The sequence below is a fragment of the Myotis myotis genome, unplaced genomic scaffold (assembly GCF_014108235.1).
Source record: "Myotis myotis isolate mMyoMyo1 unplaced genomic scaffold, mMyoMyo1.p scaffold_m19_p_5, whole genome shotgun sequence".
NCBI classification, from domain to species: domain Eukaryota; kingdom Metazoa; phylum Chordata; class Mammalia; order Chiroptera; family Vespertilionidae; genus Myotis; species Myotis myotis.
The window spans coordinates 107227576-107252959 of NW_023416357.1; the positions used below are offsets into that span (position 1 = coordinate 107227576).

Here is a 25384-nt window from a genome sequence, read left to right on the forward strand (position 1 = left end):
GGACGGACACCTCGCTCTCTCGTCCCCAGCCCCACTGCACACCCCCCAGCAGGCTGAGCGGCCCTCCTTCCTGTTAGAAATATTTCAGAAGCACCAACGGTATGGAGGATGTGCACCAGGACCAGCGAAGCCTCTGTCAGCTGCCAGAAAGAAATATTTCCAACACACGGGAAGTCCCCGCACCTCCGCCCCCAGGAGTGACGCTCTCCCGGGGTTTCTCATCAGGACCCGCCTCTTCCCACGGGAAACATGGAAAGAGCCCAGCACCGCTTCCCTGCTGTCCTACTAAGGGAGCCAGAGGTGCACACGCCACAGACACTGAGAGAGTGGGGGGGCCGCAGGGCTGTGGGGCAGGAGCAGAGGCGGTCGCGGGGCCCTGCCCGTCGGTGATGGAAGCAGCCCCCCACCCGGCCACCTACCGAGGACGGTGAGGACTGGCCCCTCGATGTGCGCCCGGATGTAGATGCGGCCGCGGCGCTCCGTGTGGTCCGTGCCGCAGAGGCTGGGGACGTTCGTCACGCAGCGCTTGTGGACGTTCATCATGCAGGCTGGGGGCGGGGCGAGGCTCGGGTCGGCCGGGGCGGTGGCAGGCCTGTCCCCGCCAGGCACTGGGCCTCCTTCCCCTCCTCCCTTCCAGGCGGCCGAGACCCCCAAGCTTGGCCGCAGCAAGCCCGCCAGCTGGGTCCCACCAGGAGGCTCCTCCAACCCCCCACCCCCACCCTGAGGGTCAGAGGAGGTGGAGCTTGTCCAGCCTCCCGAAGGCTAAGGGTGCACCCCACACACCCCACACCCCACACACCCCACGGGCCCTGAAGCCAGAGTCACTAACTTCAGTACCAGGTGGCAGGTAACAAGTGAGGGAAGGTGTGCATGAGGGGACTTGGCCAAGCTGACACCCCAGCAGCCCCCACTCCAGCACAGCAGGGGGGACGGCGGGGGCGGGGGGGGGGGGGGGTTGGGGGTTGGCCAAGAGGCCAAGGCTTCCCATTGGTGCAGATAAGCAGGAGCCCTGACAGGGCTCGCCCGGAAGTGCTGCCAGCCAGCAGGTGGAGCCCCGTTTGAGCCAGGGTACTTACTGTCACATTTCATCCCCTGGTGGATGAGTCCGTACAGCAGCGACCCGCAGTGGTCACAGAAGGTGGGGCTGGAGTAGGTGTGGATCTTGAACTTGTGCTTGCTCCGGGGGTCCTGAGGCCAAGAGAAGAGGAGAGGCCCGCGTCAGCGCATGCGTCCCTCTGCAGGGTCCCTGGAGAGCCCGCCCCACTCCTCACGCCTGTCAGGACCTTCGCTGGAGCCTGGGCCAGACGTGGTGCCCGGTAACCAGTGGCCGAAGGGGCCAAGGAGCACTCGCTGTGCCTGCCTGTGGGGCCTCCGTCGGAGAACCCAGCCTGCTGTCCCTGCCTGCAGCAAGGACTCCCGGGACAGCAGGCACAGTGCACACGGCAGGTAGACCGTGCACTCGCTCCCCTTCTCCCTCCGCCTCTCAGCAAGCCTCTGGTGCAGTGGTTCCAACGGGGGCACACGCCCCACAGGGGCAATTTGACTTTTAAGGGGGGCAATTCGAGAATGAATTATTAACAGTGCATTTTCTGCATTCCTTATGGTTCTAGGGGCCTCACATACAGTATATAATGTACTAGAGGTCCGATGCATGAAATTCGTGCAAGGGGCTCGGCCCTCGTGGCCCTGGCTTCATCCAGAGGTCATCCGGAAGGTCGTTCGGCTGTCCAGTTAATTAGCATATTACACTTTTATTATTATAGATATACTGACACATTTATGCATTTCAGTTCTCTATTATATGTCTTGAAATGTTATTCGCGATTTTTTCATATCATTTCATATTATATTTTTAACAATTTCTTAGTGATCTCTTCCTCAGTACTTCAACTGTCCTTTCGTTCTTTTATTTTTCTCTTTCATGGGTGCCATGTTCTTTGGAAGCTTGTTTAGACCAAGTTAATGGCTTTTAGGCTTCCTCCGCGTGAATAGGAGCTAGGAGCTCACTTTTTTTTTTTTTTTACACACTTTTTTTTTTTTTATTGCTTAAAATATTACAAAGGGTATTACATATGTGTCCATTTTATCCCCCCACCCTAGACAGTCCCCTAGCCTCCCCTATCCCCCAGGGTCTTATGTCCATTGGTTATGCTTATATGCATGCATACAAGTCCTTTAGTTGATCTCTTACCCCCCTACCTCCTGCCCCCCAACCCTCCCCGGCCTTCCCGCTGCAGTTTGACAATCTGTTTGAGGCAGCTCTGCCTCTGTATCTATTATTGTTCATAAGTTTATAATGGTCTCTATTATCCATGAGTGAGTGAGATCATGTGGTGTGTTTCCTTCATTGACTGGCGTATTTCACTCCGCACAATGCTCTCCAGTTCCATCCATGCCGTGGCAAATGGTAAGAATTCCTTCAAGAGCTCACTTTTTGAAGAATAAGAATTCCATGTCACGGGGCGGGGGGGGGGGGGGGGGTCAGGATTTTAGAGATGCTGAGGTGGGGCGTGGCCAAAAGAAGGTTGGGAGCCACTGTCTGGGATGAGGCCCTCTGCTGGGACCTCATCACCTGCAGAACAGAGTTCAAGGTCCAATAAAGAGTCCGCAGGCTGTGGCGGAGACTGCGGGTTCCCACCAACACCCGCTCTTCCCTTTAATAACAGAATCCTGGAGTTACAGCAGAGCACAGCCACCATGAGAGACTGCATTTCCCGGCCTCCCTTGCAGCTGGTGGGCCGGTGTGACTGAGTTCTGGCCAATGGGACATGCGCGCTTCGGGGTCAGCTCCCTTAAAAGAGAGGTGTATAAACACCCGGGCCCTTGGGGCCCCTTTCCCGTTCACACCAGCTGGAAGACGGTGAGGACTGGAAGTGACCACTCTAGACTCAAACTTGGGCCAGGTGTCGAACGGATAAAACCGTCCTCACTAGCCTTGGACTTTGTCCCTCGGGACAGACACCTGGGAAAAAACCTGCCTTCTATCTTCAGTCACTGTATTTAAGGGCTACTTGTTACAGCCGCTTACCCAGCTCCCTAGCTGACAGACTGCACACATCATGAGGGAATGTGCTGTCGGCTATATCCCGGGGCATATGTTGTATTTGGCATAGAGGAGGAGCTCGATAAATATTTAAAGAGCGAGAGTTCACAGTTATTGAGCTTTGACTCATGCCTGGAGCTATTTTCAGGGACAGCCAGCCATGAAGGTACTTAATCGTCTAACACCCCTATGAAGTACGTTCCAGTTACTACCCCACCCCCTTTACAGGTGAGGAACCGGAGAGAGCGGAGGTGCAGGGCCCTGCCCAGGGCTCCGCCTGGCTGCCACGGCCGAGCCGGAGAGCTGTGGTGGCAGCTGCGGGCTGAGACCACCCCTGACCACTGAGAGCCCTGCAGATGCACGCGCTGCTTAAGAAAACCACGACGCGGGGAGAGCTGTGCAGACACTCGAGAGCCGGCCAGGAGGAAGGAGCCAATCAGGCGAGCAGCCGGGGAAGTTCGTTTGCGGTCCACGTGGAGGCTGTTGGAGGCTCCTCCTCCCTCGTCCCCTGCCTTAGCTTTCAGGGGGACTCAGGCTTGCCAGTGCCCACTCCAGCCCCCACCCCACAGTCCCTCAGACACTAGACCGAGCAGGGCATGCCCCTCGCCTCTCCCACCTGGAGAGCTCGGAATACAGCCACACGGTCCCCGGGACCCGCGATCCTCAGGACAGCCCTGAGGGAGCCCGCCCGTGCCTGTCCCTGTGGTGCCACTGCCGAGGTGGACGCGTTTGCACCCGGAGGCCCACTCCCTGGACACAGGCGACTGGCAGACAGGTGACATTTGGCTCCAATGGCTCCCATGGCTAGTGGCTGGGACGCAGGTGGCCAGGAGACAGGCAGCCCCAGGCTGAGGTGGGCTCCAAGGAAGAGAGAGGGGCAAGGACAAAGGTCACGTGACCTCGGATGGGGCCTGGTGCCAGTCCCCTGGGGACCTGCCCTACAATTCCACCTGACGCCCCCGTGGCCTCTACACATCCTCCTTCGTGCGTCAGCGACCCAGGTGGGCAGCCGCTACCTGCAACAGGGCGGAGGGCTGGGAGCTACGGCCCTAGGGTTCAGGCACTGCCCACTGACCAGGCAGAGGAACAAGGGTGGCTGTGCTGGGAGCTAACCCTTTCATTGCCGGTCATAGCGAGGTGAGGTGGTGAGGGGCCAGCAGGGGAGAGGGTGGGCGGAAGGTATGAAGGGGAGGCCCATGGGTCCAGTGGCTACTTATCAATTGGTGAAAAGCATGTCAGTATTTTCACAGCTGGCACGCTATGCTAGTGGGACGGGCTAAAGGTCAGCTCTGTCTTTAACCAAAACACTTCCCTTCCCAGCTCCGAGGTTCCTGCTGACCGGCCCTGGGGTCCAGGGAGCTCGAGTCAGAATGCTCCCTACGTCTTGTTTGATGCCATTCAAAGGTGCAGCGCCCACCTCCATCCCTCCCGCATCCTGTTCCACAGTCAGGTCCCACCCGGCCGCGCGGAGGGGCCTCTGCACCCCGTCTCCACCCCCAGCCCGGGGCCTCCCTCGTGCTCAGGGGCCTCAAGCTGGCGCCCATGCTTGCAAACTGAGCTTGGAAACAGGCTGCCTTTGGCCCAGATGGTGCTTCTTAAAAATTTGACTTCGTTGATTTGAAAATATTTAAAAATCATGAAATGTCAGCTCAAAATGTAAATTTCTGGCTCCTTTTAAAAAAACCACAAGTAGTGGCAACACTAACACATTGCTGCGGGCTGAGCAGCCGTTGTCCCCTTCGGGGAAGGGATACGCAATCCAGTTCTCCACAGTCCCCACCGTTCCCTGTTATGAGTCTCAAACCACGCCTGCCTCACTCTTTCCTGCCCCGCCTGGCCCCTCTGCCAGACACCCACCCCTCTCCCTGCAGCACACTGGCGGGGACCCAGCCACATGTGAGCACACTGCCCCAAGTCCTGGGTGAGCTCACTGGGCTCATGACCAGATGCTCTCCGAGATAGGGTCGAGGCCACCGTATCCCTATCACAGCATCACCGCCTGGTTTCCAGGCCCTGGTCATCTCTCCACCCCCGGAATCAGGTGCCTTAGACCCTGAAGCGACTCCTGTCCCATATTTCCTGTGGCTCAGGCCCACCATGCTCTGTCCTAGGCGAGCCTTCATGTCCACGTTTCCTTCCGCTTCTGATCTTGAGTCAAGAGACTGACAAATGACAACAAAATGCTAATCACCTGCTGTGACTTTCGCTGTCACCATGAACTGAGCACAGACGCCTGCCACACACAGCGCCGGGTGCTCCAGGTCATGTCATCCAACCCTCTGGCCACTGAGTGGGGGGAGGGGGACAGTGTTATTCTGGACGTCCAGACGGCCAGCGAGGCTTAGGAAAGGAAACTGCTCGAAGTCTCCAAGCAAGACAACGGGAGAGACAGGCGTGGAAGCCCAGTGTGTCAGGCTCCAGCAGTGGGGACAGCGGGCAGAACACCTGGCTGACCCCCTGCCCCTTGTCTCCCCCAGAGGGCCCCTACCTGACAGGGGGTTACAGATGAGGACAAATGCAGCACCGGCCAGTGACAGCCACTTGGGGTGCCCTCCGCCCGCCCCACAACCAGAGTCTTCATGGTGAGCACCCAACCCCAGGACCAAGGGCCTGAGTCCAGACACAGCAGCTAAGAAGGGAGAAGCACAGATCAGAGACAAACCGCTGAGTCAAAGCCTAGAACAGCCTCTCCGGTCGACATGGCCGTGCGGCCTGCTCTCAGGTGGCTGCAATCTGGCTGAGCGGAGGCCGAGCTGCAGGAAGAAGGAAGCTGATGAAAGCAGCAGGTCGGGGAGGAAGTTCAGGCTGTGAGTTCAGGCTGTGCCACCCCCGCTGCTCAGCGCAGAAGCCCCTGAAGGGCCACTCGCAGGGCCCACAGGCAGGCGGAGGGGAGGCCCAGCCGGGAATCATCTCGGAACAGAGGGGGCTACGGCACAGGCTCTGGAGTCGCCGTGTGACCTCAGGCAAGTGACACTCTCTGGCCTCCGGCTCCTTGTCGGTGAAATGGAGATAAACACCAGTGCCCCCCGGAGATTCTGTGGTGGGGAAAACGGCCATGCTGAGCGCAGGCGCCGTCCTGAGGTTGCACGTCTGTGTGCCGCCTGTAGAATGATTTATGCAGCCCTTCGTTTTAACTCACATGCCATTTTTACTTAAATAAAGCTATTTTAAAACAAAACTCCGCAAGATTGTAAACTCAGGAAACCAATGTGAAAATTATGTTTTTCCCGCCTACACCTGGGCGTGGACTAGACAGGTCTTAGATCGAAAGCTTAAAACGAGAGCATCCATCTGCCCGTCGCATCGCACGTACAAGCGGCTCCCCCTCTGCACCCCCATCCCACCGCCTGGCGTTTGTGCTGGAGGCCAACCCAGCGCAGAGCAACGGGACTGGGCACGGCTGTGCCTCGAAGGAGAGGGTGTCCGAGCAAACGTCCCCAACAGCCCGTGGAGGGGGGGCCGCTGACAACCCACAGCGCCGCCCGCGGAGGGACCGAGGCGCACCCGAAGGAACGGAAGCGCCGCGCTGGTGCGGAGTCGTCACGGGGTATTCGTGAGTGAAACTGAGAAAGGAAACGGAAACCCAGGTGCAGAAATGTGTGGGTCGCATGTTACCATTTATCGTGAGAAAGTGAGGAGGGTCGCAGAGTGCACGGCTGGTACTCCCAGCCCCACACAGATGGACACGGTACTCCCAGCCCCGCACAGATGGACACGGTACAGAGGGACACTGTACAGAGGGACATGGTACAGAGGGAGACGGTACAGAGAAACATGGTACAGACAGACACGGTACAGAGGGACACAGTACTCCCAGCCCTGCACAGACGGACACGGTATAGAGGGACATGGTACAGAGGGACACTGTACAGAGGGACAGGGTACAGAGGGACATGGTACAGAGGGACACGGTACAGACGGACACGGTACAGAGGGACACGGTACAGAGGGACACGGTACAGAGGGACATGGTACAGAGGGACACGGTACAGAGGGACACTGTACAGAGGGACATGGTACAGAGGGAGACGGTACAGAGAAACATGGTACAGACAGACACGGTACAGAGGGACACAGTACTCACAGCCCTGCACAGACGGACACGGTATAGAGGGACATGGTACAGAGGGACACTGTACAGAGGGACAGGGTACAGAGGGACATGGTTCAGAGGGACACGGTACAGACGGACACGGTACAGAGGGACATGGTACAGAGGGACACGGTACAGAGGGACACGGTACAGACGGACACGGTACAGAGGGACATGGTACAGACGGACACGGTACAGAGGGACACAGTACAGAGGGACACGGTACAGACGGACACGGTACAGACGGACACGGTACAGAGGGACATGGTACAGACGGACACGGTACAGAGGGACACGGTACAGAGGGACACGGTACAGAGGGACACGGTACAGACGGACACGGTACAGAGGGACACGGTACAGGCGGACACGGTACAGAGGGACACAGTACAGAGGGACACGGTACAGAGGGACACGGTACAGACGGACACGGTACAGAGGGAGACGGTACAGAGGGACACGGTACAGAGGGACACGGTACAGAGGGACATGGTACAGAGGGACACGGTACAGACGGACACGGTACAGAGGGACATGGTACAGACGGACACGGTACAGAGGGACACGGTACAGAGGGACATGGTGCAGACAGACAGGGTACAGAGGGACACGGTACAGACGGACACGGTACAGAGGGACACGGTACAGACGGACACGGTACAGAGGGACATGGTACAGACGGACACGGTACAGAGGGACACGGTACAGAGGGACATGGTGCAGACACGGTACAGAGGGCCATGTACAGAGGGACACGGTACCGAGGGACACAGTACAGACGGACACGGTACAGAGGGACACGGTACAGACGGACACGGTACAGACGGACACGGTACAGAGGGACATGGTACAGACGGACACGGTACAGAGGGAACAGTACGAGGGACACGGTACAGAGGGACACGGTACAGACGGACACGGTACAGAGGGGACCGGTACAGCGACGGTACAGAGGGACACGGTACAGAGGGGACAGGTACAGCGGGACCGGAAACGGACACGGTACAGAGGGAGACGGTACAGAGGGGACACGGTACAGAGGGACACGTACAGAGGGACATGGTACAGAGGACACGGTACAGACGGACACGGTACAGAGGACATGGTACAGAGGGACACGGTACAGAGGGACACGGTACAGAGGGACATGGTGCAGACAGGACAGGGTACAGAGGGACACGGTACAGACGGACACGGTACAGAGGGACACGGTACAGACGGACACGGTACAGAGGGACATGGTACAGACGGACACGGTACAGAGGGACACGGTACAGAGGGACATGGTGCAGACAGACAGGGTACAGAGGGACACGGTACAGACGGACACGGTACAGAGGGACACAGTACAGAGGGACACGGTACAGAGGGACACGGTACAGACGGACACGGTACAGAGGGAGACGGTACAGAGGGACACGGTACAGAGGGACACGGTACAGAGGGACATGGTACAGAGGGACACGGTACAGACGGACACGGTACAGAGGGACATGGTACAGACGGACACGGTACAGAGGGACACGGTACAGAGGGACATGGTGCAGACAGACAGGGTACAGAGGGACACGGTACAGACGGACACGGTACAGAGGGACACGGTACAGACGGACACGGTACAGAGGGACATGGTACAGAGGGACACAGTACAGACGGACACGGTACAGAGGGAGACGGTACAGAGGGACACTGTACAGAGGGACATGGTACAGAGGGACATGGTACAGAGGGACACGGTACAGATGGACACGGTACAGAGGGACACGGTACAGAGGGACATGGTACAGACGGACACGGTACAGAGGGAGACGGTACAGAGGGACACTGTACAGAGGGACACGGTACAGAGGGACACGGTACAGAGGGACACGGTACAGACGGACACGGTACAGAGGGACACGGTACAGAGGGACACGGTACAGACGGACACGGTACAGAGGGACACGGTACAGAGGGACACGGTACAGAGGGACACGGTACTCCCAGCCCCGCACAGAGGGACATGGCAGGGAGCAGCGGAGGTGAGTGACCATGCGCATCTGGGAGGCGAAGGGGCAGAGTGGACAGGGAGGAAGACATAGCTTTGTATAGATGTTAAGTAGCTCATTTTGACTGTTTTTCTGGGAACCACAAAACGCCCCCAGCAGGTACCACTACACCGGGCCCCAAAGTGCACAGAAAACGCCCAAAATTCCCAAGAGACAGGGAAGCATGTGGGCTGAGGTTTTGTGAACATGAAGTGTGTGTAATGTTAGAAGCTGTGATTACACTGCGATTTGTCCCTGGAGAGGGAATAGAGCTGATAAGGCTGTGTGAATGCGCGCATGCGCGCGCGTGTGTGTGCGTGTGTGTGTGTGTGTGTGTGTGTGTGTGTGTACACGTGAGCACGTGCCTGGTAATCATTTGCTCCTGTGTTTGACACACCACGCCCTCTTCCAGCCCCACTCCTCTGGCAAATAACTAACGATTCCGTTTGAAGGACAAGCGTCTGATATGTACATTTCCGTGGCACTCTAAGTCTGGTTTCCTGGGGTAAGATGGGTTCTGGAGCCACTGTCCCCGACCGGGTTAATCCACAGCCGTGCTCACATGTAACGCAGCTCTGGCAGGCAGCCATGGGCTGCTCCATCGGGGCCAGTCATTCAGCCCTTGTAAATGTCAGTTTCTTCATGTGGAAATGGAAAGTGATCCCAGTAATGCGCAGTTCCTAAGATGACGAGAGACTCGGTGAGTCACTGCATGGAAGTGCCCAGGAGTCACTGGTGGAAATAAACAGTTAATAACTATCCGTGTGTCAGGAACTCTGTGCACAGCCTGTGTCCGGGTTTAAATGCAGGTTGGTTTCTTTCTAAATGGCTGGTAACAAATTCTCTCTGGTTTCCCCTTTCCTTCCTGTCTGTCTCCGCTGCGGTAACGCCCCTGTAACTTCATTCTCTGACCGTTTCACTTTCTGCTCTGAAATCATTATTTCCCTCGCCATCCGTGGTAGCAGGCGCTCCGGGGAAAGGCCTGTAATTTTTTCTTGGTGTGTAGTCGGTTGTAACAAAAACTGCATGGCTGTTCTGCCTGCGGGTCTGAAAGGCCTCTTTTGTCCTCCGCTACCTTCTCAGGAATCCTTGTTCATTTTTAAATCGCCTCTTATGCTCCACTGACTGCCTCTCCATTCCCGCCGCAGTGCCATCCTCTTTAAACATGGCATAGGTTTATAATATCATCTAGAAACATGTATTTAAACCCTCCCACCTCCTGCCAGCATTACTGCCTGCTTTCAAAACTTCCGTGGTTATTCTCACCCACATATTCTTCCAGAATATATTGGAAATGCCAACATTTGCCAACCCTTCGTCTTGTCCCCTCTAGAAAAATCCCCACCTACAGCACCAGCTCAGGGGGCAGTAGTGTGTCTAACCTCATGCTGATGGGCCCAGGTCTAGTCAGTGACATGCAATTTATAAAGGCCAAGCTGGGCCCATCAGAATTCCCAACAGGGACCTGTGCGGTGCCGGGTGCCGGGTGCCGGGTGCCGGGTGCCGGGTGCCAGGTGCGGGAGCCGAGCTGGCGGGTGGTGGAGGGAGGTGTGGGACAGAGTCAGGGCTGGCAGCCCAGAAGGCAGAGACGGACAGTGTGGCTGAGCACTGGTGGCACTAAGCCCGCTCTCTCGAAGGCAGCGCTGGGGTGGAGCAGAGTCCTGGCCACCAGCCCTGCTGGGCACGGCCTGGGCCCCGCAGGCATCTAAGTTGGTAACTCCCCCATCCCAACGCCCAGCGGCAAGAGAGAGCGAGGCAGCAGCCGCTGCATCCATTGCTGAGCCTTGCACCGGTGCAGACCCAGCCTCAGGGAGCAGGGGAGCCCTCATGCTCTCAGCGCTCCGAGTTTTCCCCTGGAAGGCTGTGTGCGTGTGCAAGCCAGCCCGACCCTACGAGGCACCAAGGCATCCGGCATTCGACCTGCAGACTCCGCCCCGTCGATGCCAAGGTCACCAGGGTCTGAGAAGCCACATTCTTTCCAGCAGGTGAGGCCTGGCCTGGCCAGTGCACCGTGCAGAGGTGGTCAGTGGGCGAGGCTCGCGGCTGGGTGGTCTGGATTCAAACGCCAGCTCCCCGGCTCACAGCCACACCCCTGGCCGCGTGCCAGGACTCTCCACACTTCAGTTCCCTCTCTGTCACTAGCGATCACATCATATTTACTCCTGGGTTGTTATGGTGACTGCATTACTAAAACCTTTAAAACAGTTGCTTGACAGAGAGCAGGTACTCAGTAAACAGCAGACACTCACCATCATTCATAGAGAAGTACTGCTGACCAGGCATCCCTATGTCTACTGGGTTGTAACTTTTCCCAATAAACCCCAAATGTGTTCCCACTTCTTGAACTTCACTCTGCATTTTTCTGCACCAATTTCCTCCACTAAAGCCTGAGCCATTCATGTGTTTATCATTTATTCACCAAATACTTGCCAAGCACCTTGCATGGTCAGGTGCCGGGTGAGCAAAATCACACACAGGTCTGCCCTCCTGAGCTCCCAGGAAGAAGACAGTAAAAAAGTACAAATAAATTTATACTTTCAAGTGCTAGGAAGGAGGAGCCCATGGAGCTGAGAGAGTTTGTAGCGAGGGGTTCAGATGGACAGAGAGGTCTGGGAGCCATCCCTGCGGAGGTGAAGTCTGAGCTAAGATCTGAAGGATGAGGCATAACTGGGGCCCAAGCCACCTGGCTGGGGCTCTGTGAGCAATTCAGCTGCATGGGGTCCTGCTTCAAGCCAGGACCTGGCTGACACCACCCCCAGTCCCTCCTCCACCCTCCCCACCTGCCTGGCTCCCAGCTCTGCCTCAGCCCCGCTTCCCTGTCCCCAGCTCAGGCCCCGAAGCTATGAGACCCCAGCCCCTGTGAGAGGAAGTTGAGTAGAGAGCTCATCATAAGACTTTAAAGCTGGATGGTCAGATGCAACCCCAGCTCTTGCTCCCCATCATGGGCCTCGAGCAAGTTACATACACGCCATGAGAGCTCGATCTTCTCTCCTTTAAAATGGAGACAAGAGCTGCCATGTGGCGGGCAGGACACTGCAGAGGAGCAGCCTGCATTGCAAGGCCAGGAGGCATGGGGCTGAAGCCCAGCTGTGTGACTTTGTGCAGTTTACCTAACCTCTCTGTGCTTTAAAGTAAAAATAATAATGGCATTAAATCCTCATAGGATTATGAGAATTTAATGAGTTAGTATTTGTAAAGGGCTCAGCACAGTGCCTGGCACTTAGTGAAATACTATTCAGGTGTTTGCCGAATGTAAGAACCATTTCTTCGTTCTAGACTTGAAAGATTAACACCATCGTGATTACACTGTGCTTACTTAGCACAGGGCGGGGCATGGGCACCTGATGCTAACTGAGTGAAAGCTCCATCTGTGACCTTGGGCAGGTCACTTCCACGCTCTGGTCTCAGTTCCCCCTTCAGAACACAAAGGGGTGACGCTGGCATTCCCAGGGGGCTTTCAATGCTGACAACCTGGGTGGTCCAGGCTGTTCACAGAGGGGCCCGCCTCTTCCTGTGGAGGCCACAGTGTGAATCTGTAGCTCAGAGTGCACAGCAGCGGGTTCAAGGAGCAGTCACACTGCAACAGATCACACGCTCCTGATAGAAATGAGCCCTCAGGCACCCGCAAAGCAAGCACACATCCCTGCCCCGGCCGCCTCCGCTCCCCACAGCAGCCGGCTGAGGGACAAGACATGGTCTGCACCCCTCTCCCTGCTGAGTGGGGGTCGCCCAAAGGCAAGGCCAGGGCACAGGCGCCGTGGGCTGGCTTTCCGGGTGCAGAGCACAGTGCCCAGCTCCCTCTGCATGGAGGCCCCCCCACGCACACCCAAGTCTGCCTCCAGAGGAGCAGAGAGAACCTTCACGTAGAAGGACATGAAGAAAGCCGGGGCCACCATCAGCGCCAGGGGCTCGACGCCACCAGCCCATGCAGGCTCCGATCCTAACGATCCTGACATCCAGACGCAAGATCCCAGAGACGAGGCCGCGCTGGGGAGACGAGTTCTGTGCACACCCACCGCCACCCTCTACCAAGATCTTACTGGGCCCACGCTGCCACAGTTTCCGAAGAGCTCTCAGGGCCCGTGTCACGGGCAGCTGCGAGGGACTCGGCAGCCGTCACCGACCCCACCTTCAGGGACGATAACAATGGTGACTACTGCTACAGCAGCAGCCAACACCGCCAGGCACTGCACTAAGAGCTTTACACATAATTAAGTCGTTTGACCATCATCGAAATAGGTTTATTATCACCCTTGTTTCACAGGGGAGAAAACTGGAGCACAGAGAAGTTAAGTAAGTTGCCCAAGGTCACACAGCTAGTGAGCTGGATCCTAAATTTGGGCTCTTTGTCACCATGTCACACTCCTGTGATGTGTAGGAGTCAACCAGGTCTGAACCCTGGACACACCCTGAACCCACTGGGAGGCTTGGACTCAGCCACCAGTTCTGATTTCACCTGCCTACATTGGGCCCAGGCACCAGTACGTGGTTATAAAACTCCACAGATAATCCTGCTACGCAACCAGGGTTGAGACTCACTGACTCAGGGGGAACTCACTGAAAGCTGTGGCCGGCAGTGGGCAGCGTGTGCAAATGCCTGGTGGTGGGAGGAATCCTGGGGCATGAGAGTGAAAGAAGACAGCTCAGAGGCGGGGAAGGGAGTGGTCAAAGAGGCCAGACATGGCCGGCATGACCTGTGAACCAGGAGGTCACAGTTTGATTCCCGGTCAGGGCACATGCCCGGGTTGCGGGCTTGATCCCAGTGAGGGGTGTGCAGGAGGCAGCTGATCAATGATTCTCTCATCATTGACGTTTCTATCTCTCTCCCCCTCTCACTTTCCTCTCTAAATCAATAAAAATTATTTTTAAAAACAAAAGGCCAGAGGGATGAATGGGCCCACAAGCGGGGAGGCCATGTGATCTCTTCCAAAGGGGGCGCTGGAGAACGGCGTGGGCAGAGGCCACAGGATTCCGATGCAGCAGAATGGCCGGTGTGCTCGTGGGCACGCTCGGCAAAGGGATGTGCGCCCGCCTTGCTCATGAGCCACGCCAGAGGCTAAACCGCGGACATGTTTTCCACAGGTCCAGTGCCGTGCTCACATCTGATTTTCAGAAAGACGACGCCACAGCACCGTGGAAGTGACAGAGAGGAGTCAGGGAATCAGGACCGGAGGATGCCAGACCAGGGGGGCTGAGTGAGTCTACACAGGGTTTCTCTCTGTGAGGATGAAGGAGAGGGTAGCAGTACATCGTGGTGGTTAAGAGCAGACTCTACAGCCAGGTCACGTTCAAATCCAGACTCGGCTTCTTATTAGTCATCTGAGTTGGCAAGTTGGATAACTTGTCAGCTTCAGGCTCCAGCTCTATAAAATGGGCATATAAAAGTATCTTTCTCAAAGGGTGAGGATGCCATGAGCGAGTGTCTGTAAGTCACTTAGAACAGCAGCTGGCATGGTTGGTGCTACCTAAGTGTTAGCCACGGTTATTATGTCAGAGGTACAATAGTGGTTGGCAGTAAGCAGGTGGGGAAAGTCTGGGAGCACGGAGGAAGAGGCCCCAAGACTTCCCATTGGTCTGTGGGACTTTGGGGGTTCAGTTATGGGCCCAAGGGAGTCAAAGACAGAAAGTTGCATGAGGAAGTGCTGAGATGCAGAAATAAGAAACAGAACCAAGACCCAAGGCCAAGCTTGAAGGCAAAAGCAGGCTCACCACCGTGGGTCCAGCAAACACGAATATAAAGCGCTGGGCACTGTTTTAAGCTCTTTGCATATATCCATCCCTATGAAGTAAACACCTTATCACCCTCGTCTTGAAAATGAAGAAATAAGAGCACAGAGAAGTTAGGAGACTTATCCAAAGTCACGCAGCTAGTAAGTAGCAGAGCCGAGGTGTGAACCCAGGTGCCATGCTCTTAATCAACACGCAAGACCCCAACCTGAGCCGGCACATGTCACCCTGCCCTCACCCGAAACAGCCACTGAAGGTTCCAGAAGGCAGTTGTCAAAACAGGAGAACCTATTTCAGCCCAGAAGTCAGGGACAGGTGACAAGTAAATGCCAGAAATGCTTCCAGTGGGTCTCCATGTAGAGAAAGGTGGGGCGTGGCTGGAGGGAAGGGCAGCCTGGCCCGATTCTCCCAAGTGAAGGGAGTTAACGTGGCTACGTCTGGCGGTGGGTGGCGTGGGGGACTGACCAACACAGGAAGCCACGGCGAATCTTCGCGGGTGCCTCCCAGTGCTGGCGGCAGCAGGCGCTTATAAACAGGCACAGTGCTGAGTGACTCTCCCAGAGCTTCAGGAGGAGCCAGCCCACCTGCAGATCCCGCCTGACACGGAAGGTGCCGAGTCCAGCAGGGGGCGCTGCGGCCGCCGCTTCCTAAGCCCAGCCAGCGTAAAGCTGGGCCACACAGCCGGGAAAGGGGACCTCCTCGTGCTTTCAGAGCTCTTGTCCTGAACTGCTGCTCCCCTACTCCCCAAAGAAGGCTGGCTCGACTCAATCCGTGTGTTCCACTCCCTGCACGGGGGAAGGAGCCCTTCCGCTAGCAGTCTGACCCGCTAACGCTGCCAGACACATGAATCCAGCTGTAAATGTGCTTCACATACACCACCGCTGTAATCCTCGGCTGATCTGTCAACATCTAAAATTAGGAGACTTCTCTTGGAAACTTGGAAAATCTGGACGCTGGTCCTTTAAGCAGCGGCAATAAAACCACTGGAGCCGAGCGGGCGGCTGCCCCTTCCGGCCAGGGCGCACGCGCACCAGACGGACGCCGCACGCGTGACTAATTCGCTGACCTGCCTGGCCCGCGCGCTTGGAGTCGACCACCCAGAAAAATGCGATGCTGTCATCATTTCAAAGTCACGTGGCCACACACAAAATATTGGGGAAAGCAGCCAAACACAGGAGAAGGCCAACTATATAACCCCCTCCGTATAGGGTTCAGAGGCAGCCAGCACACCGCTCCCACAGAGGCTGCGCCACCCCCACTCCCGCCAGTGTGCGAGGTTCCCGTTCCTCCGCCAGCGCCAACACCTGTCTTTTGGGTTTGTTGTTAAATGCCACCCTAACAGGAGTGGGGGGGGAGACCTCGCTGTGCATTGATTCCCATGTCCTGATGCTTGGTGACACTGGCACCTTTTCATGTACCTGTTGACTATTCGCCTGGCTTCTTCGGAGAAATGTCTATTCAAGTCGCTAGCCCACTTGGAGGCTCCTCAAAAAAATAAAACATGGAGCGACCCCATAATCCAGCCTTCCTGCTTCTGGGTATTTACCCACAAGAGTTGACATCGGGATCAGGGCGGTTCTAGCACTGCAGCGCCATCACGCAATGCACAACAGCCGGTGGGAGCAACCCAAACGGCCATTGGCAGATCCGTGGATACAGAACATGGGGTAGATACACAGCAGAATACGGTTCAAGCTTTAAAAAGAAGGCAGTTCTGCAATATGGGCCGGCATGGGTGAACCGGAGGACACTGTGCTAAGTGAAATAAGCCAGACACAGGAAGACTGCCTGATGCCCTTCTGTGAGGATCTAAAATAGTCAAACTCGCAGAATCAGAGTGGAAGGGGGTGCCAGGGGCCGGGGGAGAAGGAACTGGGCGGTCACTAGGCAACGGGCATGAAGTTTCAATTAAGGGAGATGAGTAAGTTGTACAGCATAGTGTCTACAGCCAACAACACTGTACTGCACTTAGGAAGGGCAGGTATAGCTCATGTCCTATGTTCTTTCCAAGTAAAATAAAACTCAACAGTTCAATGGGAAAGAAAGCAGGTAACCTACTGCTGACCTCGAAGGACAGGGCTGGGGTAAGGCTGGAAGGGGGCACAGAAGGCCTTGGGGGTTCTGGTTGTAGGAAAAGGTCCACTGTGTGAAAACTCATCCAGATGGGCACTTTTCCTGAACAACAGTTTTCGAAAACCATGTGACCAGCCCAGACTAAAACCAGAACCTTTAAATCCAAATTCTAATCTCCTAGAAGAGGGAGTGGGGCCATTCAAGCTTGGGGCCCGAGCCCACATGCACCGGCCCAACAGGCCGAGGCTGTGGGGTCCCAGAGCTGCTGGGGTGCATCCCGGGAAAGGCAGTTCTCAGGGGAAAGGGGTGTCTCCTCCCATTAGATTTGTGCAGGTGCACAGGGCTGAGGTGACGAGTCTGGGGTACGGAGTGAGAACGTGGCCTGGGGCCAGGCTGCCGAGGTTTGAGTCCCGGCTCTGCCACTCACCGGTCATGTGATCTTGGGTAACTCAGTCTCTGAGTGCCTCGGTTTCCTAATCTAAACTGGGGATGATAACCATGGTACTTACTCATAGAGTGGAATGAAGAATAAAGAATATTACTGCAAAGTGCTTAGCACAGAATTGTATCTATGAATGCCGGCTCTTGGATGTTATTGTTAAGAAATAAAAACCTGAAAATCCCAGAATCCAAAACCAGTAGAGGTGGGGGAGCTCCGGGAATGGAGTCAGAGACAGAGGGCAACTGGAAGTGAGGCCTTCTAGTGGGGCCAGCGCCTTCCTCACCCCTCCGGGCTGCCTCTCCACAGGGTCCTCGGCCCTTCCATTCTCTCTTTTCCCCAAGGCTGCAGGCTCCACAGGCTGAGGTCTGCTGGGAAACTGCTCTTCAGGCTCTGAGGCTGGTCCCACCCCCAACTAGGAGACGCCAAAACAATTCACAGGACAGGACACCTCCCCCCGCGAGTCCCAGCAGCTCTGCCTGCCAGGAGGGATGGTGGGTTTCGGTCGGTTTCGGAGGGACGGTCGGTTTCTGTGCCACGCTGCATGTCACGCGTTTGCTTCTTCGTCCCCGTGGGAAGCTCTGTGTCTTTGTGACAGCGAGGGACAAAGGGCTGAGAGCAGCAGCGGCGCTGACCTGTGCGTGCTGGTTCTGCCCTGCACGAGCCGTCGTCATGCATGGCGAATGGGAGCAGAACCACGTGAATGCACCTCACAGTCAAAAGAATCGCATCCATCACCTTACCATCGTTTCCTTCGACTCTCCCAAGCAGCCACGGGAGCTGCCTGCCTTTCTGTTCTGTGGCAAGAAGATGGCTGCACGCTGTGTCGGAGACGAGGCTGGGTCCCGGTACCCCCTCCAGACAAGGACCACGGTGGTAATGAAGTGACGCCGCATGCCCTGTGCAGGCAGCGCACAAGGCTTTCCTGGGACCAGCTCACTTCATCCTCACCTGACCCCCTGACGAGAGCGCCGGCTTATCCTATTTTCCCACAGGAGGAAACTGAGGCGGAGAGGGCAGGTAACTGGCCCAAGATCACTCAGCTCGTTAGTGGCAAATCTGGAATTCAAACCCAACCATTATCTAATTTTCCCTTACATTGATTTCCAAACTCGGCGACCCATCACAATTCCCTGAAGGACTTTACCGATTCCCGGCCCTGGTCTGTATCTTCAGGTGAGGTCGGGTGTTAGCAGGCTCCCCAAGTCATCTTTAAGCATTCAGCCATCAGCATTGTGCAAGTAGCTTTCGAAATCGCAGTGGACATGTGCTGTGTTGATCTGTTCTACATCTCTGCTTCCTCTTTGGCAGGAGTGCCTCCATTACCCTTCACATCCCCAGCCCCCTCCCCAGCGCGCTCAGTCTAGGAGGGAACATCTGAAAAACCTGAGGTCCGCCAGATCATCTCTCTCCTTCTCGAATCTGAATTTAGAACCAACGCAACATAAGAACGCAAATCAGACCCAGCTGGTGCGGGGATGCCCGTCCTCCTCCCGGTCTCTGGAGCTCACCAGGCCTGTGCAACACCTGCCTTCCGAGCACGAGTGAAGCAGAGATGGTTTCCGGCGCAGGCACCCAAGCCACACCAATGGGAAGAACCACCAGTGTGGTCCAGCTGCTTCACGGGTCTGGGGAAATGTGGACACCTGCACAGACACCCCTCAGTCCAGCCCCAGACGCTCCCATCGGCCCGACGTCGGATGTTTAACGGCCGCGCGGCATCCTGCCACGCCGGTGCGCCTGACTTACACCACCTGGCAGGCAGCCGCGGGTTGTTTGCCGAGTGTTGTTAGTGTGACCGCTGATGTGGGGATCGCCGCCCTTACATAATTCCTCAGCAAACATTCCCAGAGTCGTGATTCTTAGGCCAAAGGGGATTAGATTTTGCAATTCTTTGCTCAAAAACGGTCATTATGGGTTTTGATACACATTGGTAATTTTCTCTTCAGAAAGATTATACTAATGTACACACTCACCAGTAATATTTTAGAATGAATTTCCCTCCCCTTCCTCCTGTTTATTCTTTTGCTTTGAGTCCCATTTCTTTTTAGATTATTACTCAGACCATGTTTTATATTTATGTGTGTTTTGTGGTATATCTTTGCCCCTTTTATTTTAACCCATGTCCTAAATTTCTCTTAGACTTTGCCTGGAATTATACCTTGTCCATCCAATCTGACAGCCATTGCCTGAGGTTAGAGAACGTCACCTCATTTACATCGTGAGGTAATGGACACTCAGCTATCACTTCTACCATCGCAATCTCTGCTTTCCAGATTTTATAGCTTCTTGCTGGCTTATTTTTATCTTTATTCCTATGTTTTGTTATGTTGATCAAAATTTTCTGTTACCTTTATCTCTGTTTGAGATTAAAAAAAAAAAATAAAGTCTGTTTGAACCAATATATCTATGCCAAGCATTAAATAGTATTAAATGTTTTGTTTAGGATTGTTCATCTAGACCAGCAGTTTTCAACTGGTGTGCTGCAAGAATTTTTAAAACCTGCAATACCTGACTATTTACTATGAGTGGGGGGCATTGACCTCTTTCCCCTTAGATTGTCAAATAAAAAAATGACAACAGCCAACACAATAGCCGTCTACTGTCAATGAATCAAAATTATACCCATGGTCTTTGTCAGATTGGAGATATATATATATATTTGGTGTGAGCAGAACTTTAGTAATTAGTTTATGAAATGAAAAGGGTTGCAAATCGCTGATCTAGACACAGAGTTTACTATAGTTCACTTTTTTATGCCAACTTTATTAGGCTATGCTGGTAGCTGTGGTCAAGTCAGCTTATAATAATAAACTGTGATAGCTATTGATTTTATCGGCTCATCAAAGTTTCCCACCCCTCTTCTAACAGGCACTGCTCTCTGAGATATGCCTCATGATCCAGGCCTGATAAATTATTAAAGTACATTCTCCTAACATAAGAGGACCAACCAATGAGAAGCCTTGCCTGAGACTGATTCTGAACTCATGGAGTAAGACAGCCACTTCTACCATTAGGGCTTTTATCTTCCCAACCGGTCAACTATAACCAGGTTGACAGACATATTTGCAGACATGTCCTGTCTAGAGTAGGAGCAAATGAGGCAAGGACTAGTCGGTCAGAGTCCCAGCAGGAAACAGAAGGCACATTCAAATTAAAAGAGTTTCTGAAAGTTTTCAGAGAAGAACCAAGATGCAGCACAGGTAAATGCCAGTACTCCCCACCTCCCACAACCACATCCATATTACAACTAAAATACAGAACAACCATCATTCAGAACCACCTGAACTCTAGCTGCAAGGAAATCCTACAACTAGAGAAGTAAAGAAGAAAGCACATTGAGACTGGTAGAAGGGGCTGGTCCAACACCCATGTGTGGAGTATCTCCAAGGCCTACCATGAGAAGAAGAGGGTCCAAGCCCCACATCAGAACCCAGACCAGGGTTCCAGAACTGGGAAGAGGCGTCAGCGTAACTTTGGGCTGTAAAAATGAGCAAGGATTGTGGCTGAGTGGCATGGAGCCTGCTGGAGTCTCAGGTGTTCCTCTTAAAGGTTCCCAGCATGAACTTACACATCCCACTCCCTCTGAGTTCCAGGGCCAGGCAGTGGCTTTTGGGGAATCCAAAGACATATGGAGAGGAACTGGACTGTCTGGCATCAGGGCAGGAACTTGGAGGCAGCTTTTTCCCAGACATGGGCGCTCACAAAGGTCATTATTCCTGTGCTGGGATCTCCCCCATCGCAGAGCTGACTGCCAGACATATCTGAGTTTCCATAAGTATGGCCCACACTGTTCACTCCCTCTGGTGATTCCCTAAGACTCCACCCCATCCAATTTGCAGCTGTTTTTCCATATGAATGGCCTGTGCTGGCTCAGGCTTTAGACTTTCCTAAAATCTCTCAAACTAGCAGCAACTGGCATCAGTGTGCCCCATACCTATCAATAAGAGGCCCAAGACCCAGCACTAGCACCAGCCTGTCTTGCTTCACAGCTGGGCCTCACCTGGGCACTTCCAAGCCCAATACAAGTAGCAGCCATCTGCAGATCTCTTTGTAGCTCCTGCTGTTTGGCCCCAGGCAATGGCTGACTTTGCACCTCCTGGGAGGCCCCAGAGCCAGTGCATCTAGGGGACAGCTTCAGACCAAACCAGACTGCAACTCTACACACCCACAAGGGACACACTCAAGGGGCAGACTCAATGAGCACCAAATAAATTCTTTGCTCAAAAAGGTCTGAAGTGAGTCCTGCTCCAGAGGGGTGTCTCCTGCATAACAGCTCTCCCATTGTAGACACAGCTGATCCTCACAGTCAATTGGCCTGAAGGTCAATTCCTCCAATTCACAGTGACACCAACAGCAATCAAGGCTCAACTACAACAAGCACACAGCCCACACAGGGGGTACACCTAGAGTGCCCAGCTCAGGTAACTGGAGAGGCTAACCCACTGGGCCTTACAGGACACCTACTACACAAGACCACTCTACCAATTCCAGAAGACATAACAGCTCTACCTAATACACAGGAACAAACACAGGGAAGCAGCTAAAATGTGGACACAAAGGAACATGTTACAAATAAAAGAAATGAAAGCAAGCAAACTACTGGACACAGAGTTCAAAACAATGGTTATAAGGTTACTCAAGGAACTTAATGAGAACTTCAAGAGACTCAAAGAGCGCTTCAAGGGATTTAGTGAGACTTTCAAGGATCTTAGTGAGAATGTCAACGACATAAAGAAAGACCAGTCAGAAATTAAGCATACACTAACGAAATAAAGAATAATTTATTCTTTAGATTAGACAGTAGAGGATTCCAAGAATCAAATCAATGACTTGGAATGTGAGAAAGCAAAAAATACTCAATTAGAAGAGCAACAAGAAAAAAGAATCCAGAATATAACGATAATGTAAGGAGCCTCTGGGTCAACTTCAAGCATACCAACTTTTGCATTATGGGGGTGCCAGAAGGAGAAGAGAGAGAGAGATCAAGATATTGAAAACCTATTTGAAGAAATAATGACAGAAAATATCCCCTATCTGGTGAAAGAAATAGACTTACAAGTCCAGGAAGTGCAGAGTCCCAAACAAGAGGAACCCAAAGAGGCCCACACCCAAGACACATCATATTTAAAATGTCAAGGGTTAAAGACAAAGAGAAAATCCTAAAAGCAGAAAGAGAAAAGCAGTTAGTTACCCACAAGCGAGGGCCCAAATGACTGTCAGCTGATTTCTCAACAGAAACTTTATAGGTTAGAAGGGAGTGGCAAGAAATATTCGAAGTGATGACACAGCAAGGACCTACAACCAAGATTACTCCACCCAGCAAAGCTATCCTTTAGAATTGAAGGTCAGATAAAGAGCTTCACAGACAAGAAAAAGCTAAAGGAGTTCATCACCACCAAAACAGTATTACATGAAATGTTGAAGGGCATTCTTTAAGAAAAGGAAGAAGAAGAAAAAAAATATGAACAATAAAATGGCAATAAATACATAACTATCAACAATTAAATCTAAAAATCAAAATAAAACAACAAGAAATCTAGTGAACAAAATAAACTGATGAATAAAAATGAATCAGAGGCATGGAAACATGGAACAGACTGACAAATCTCAGAAGGAAGTGGGGGTAAAGGGGCGGGAAGAGATTAACCAAATATCTTATATGCCTATATGCATTACCTACAGACACAGAAAATAGGGTGATGAATGCCTGTGGTGGGTCAGAAATTGGGTGGAGGGGAACAATGGGGGACAATGGGGGGGGAGGGACATCTGTAATATTCTCAACAATAAAGATTTTAAAAGAAAAAAAGAAAGTTTTCATGGAAGGACTAGTTATAGAGGTATGGGCATGGTGTTGGGAAACCAGAGGTGAATCTTGTCTTGGCCATAACCAGTGATACACAAATAAAGGCTTCAAAACACCTGGACGTTGGGGATTTCCCTCTCTTGCTGTGCTCGGAACTCTGAAACCAGTATGTGGATGAGTTCCAGGTGGTCCACAGGAGGAGAACTGAAGTGCCACCAGCCTGCCAGCCATCAGTCATACCACTGAGGCTGTTCCAGGAGACTGCGATACTGTGATCAATAAAAAGAAATAGGTCTTCATCCTATGTCTGGCGCACAGCTCCTAAAACCCTAGGAATTTCCTGTGATGACAGGATAAAGGTGTCTTCTGTTATGTTAATGAGGTGACTTTTAGGAAGGACACCTGGATGGGGGCTGGGTGCCAGAGGAACCACGTGATTTCAGGGTTGGAACTTTCGGTCCCAACCCCTGACTTCCGGGGAGGGGAGAGGGTCTGAAGACTGAGTTCAATCGCCCATGGCCAAAAATTTAAATCAATTGCGCTGATGGGATGAAACCTCCGTAAAAACGCAAGAGGACGGGCTTTGGTGAGCACGTGGAGATGCGGGGATAGTGGCACCAGACAGAACACAGAAACTCAGTGCCCCTTACCATGTACCTTGCACTACCCAGCTCTCCCATCGGGCTGTTCCTGAGTTGTGTTCTTTCATAATAAACTGCTAACCTGGTAGGTAAGTAAATCGGTTTCCTGAGTTCTGTGAGCTGCCCTAGCAAATTAATTGAATTCAAGGAGGGGGTCGTGGGAACCTCTGACTTAAAGCCAGTCCATCGGAAGTAAAGGTGAAACCGTGGACTTGGAACGGATATCCTGTTTGGAGGGGGTCGTTGAAACCTCTGATTTGTAGCTGGGTAATCAGAGGCATAGGTAACAACCTGGGTTTGCGATGGGCATCTGAAGGCGAAGGGACTGAGCCCTAACCTGTGGGGCTGATGCTGTCCCCGGGTGGGCAGTGTCAGAATTGAATTGAATCACAGGGCACCCAAGGGTGTCTGAGAATTGCTTGGTGCTGTGAGGAAGCCCTCCCTCACCCACGGGAATTGCTACCAGATCCCAGTTAGTGGTCCAGCACCAGCCAAGTCACTAGCTGACCAAGACACGTGAGAGCCTGGCAGAGAGAGAACAGCTACCCAGGCCCAGGTCAGAGGAGTCCCCAGGCAGCACACAGAGCCATGAGAAATAATAAGTGACTGCTGGTTTTTAGCGACTGCATTTTGGGATTGTCTGTTACACAGCAAAGGCAGCCGACACAACTGGTCACGAGCAAGCGCCTGGCCAGCATTGGAGCCTCTGTTCCATGTCCCGGCAGCTCTTCTCCCATCCCCAGCGTCCTTCCCAGGAACTAATGTCTTTTTCTACTCCTCATCAGAGCTGGATTCTCTCGCTTTCAATTAAAAAACTCATGAAGCTCTACTTTTTCTCTGTGATCCGATACGGTTTAAAACAAACAGAAATCCTTCATTCCTCTAAAGTTTAAAGTAATTTCCCCACGAAGACTATTAGGCTGGGGCCCTGGGAGGAAAAACATTTCTTGGGCAATGTTCTCATTTCTCTCTTTATTATTCCCCAATTCTGGTTTTCAATTTCTTCTTCAGACAAAAGTGGCAATTTAAAATTTCCTGGAAAATCATTCATTTCCACCAGATCTTCAAACACATTAGCATTTGTCTACATACCTTTTTAAATATATAAATATAACATCTCCTTTCTAAAGCTCCTTCTATTTTCCCTTTATTAAATTTTCAACATGGAGCACCATTTGTCCTTTTTAAATACTTCTCCCTGAAGCGGGACCTGATGGAGAAACACAAAGGGTGCACCCCCTGCCCCTGCCCCCCCCCCCCCCCCCCGTGCGTGCCCACCGCCGGGAACTGCCAAGCTAGCGATGGAGCCAGCAGGGCGCAGGGCGCCAACAATGGATTTTATTCAGCACCTTGATTATATATCATAAGGAGTTACTTCTAAAACCATAAAATGTTGAATAAAGTGTTTTTGGGTTTTTTTGGTTTTGGGTTTTTTTTTAAATATATTTTATTAATTTTTCACAGAGAGGAAGGGAGAGAGATAGTTAGAAACATCGATGAGAGAGAAACATCGACCAGCTGCCTCCTGCACA

The 25384-nt window shown here is 53.3% G+C and overlaps 1 protein-coding gene across 5 annotated transcripts in view; it reads right to left on the bottom strand.

Annotated features, from left to right (window-relative positions):
- Nucleotides 1-25384, bottom strand: part of PRKCB (protein kinase C beta) — a 299355-nt gene that overhangs the window by 117938 nt on the left and 156033 nt on the right. For all 5 annotated transcript variants that reach the window (XM_036308214.1, XM_036308213.1, XM_036308217.1 and 2 more), the window contains 2 exons: nucleotides 1077-1188; nucleotides 420-548 (listed from right to left, as the gene is read on the bottom strand). In XM_036308214.1, coding sequence (XP_036164107.1) covers nucleotides 420-548; nucleotides 1077-1188 — 241 coding nt within the window. The remainder of the gene's footprint in view (nucleotides 1-419; nucleotides 549-1076; nucleotides 1189-25384) is intronic.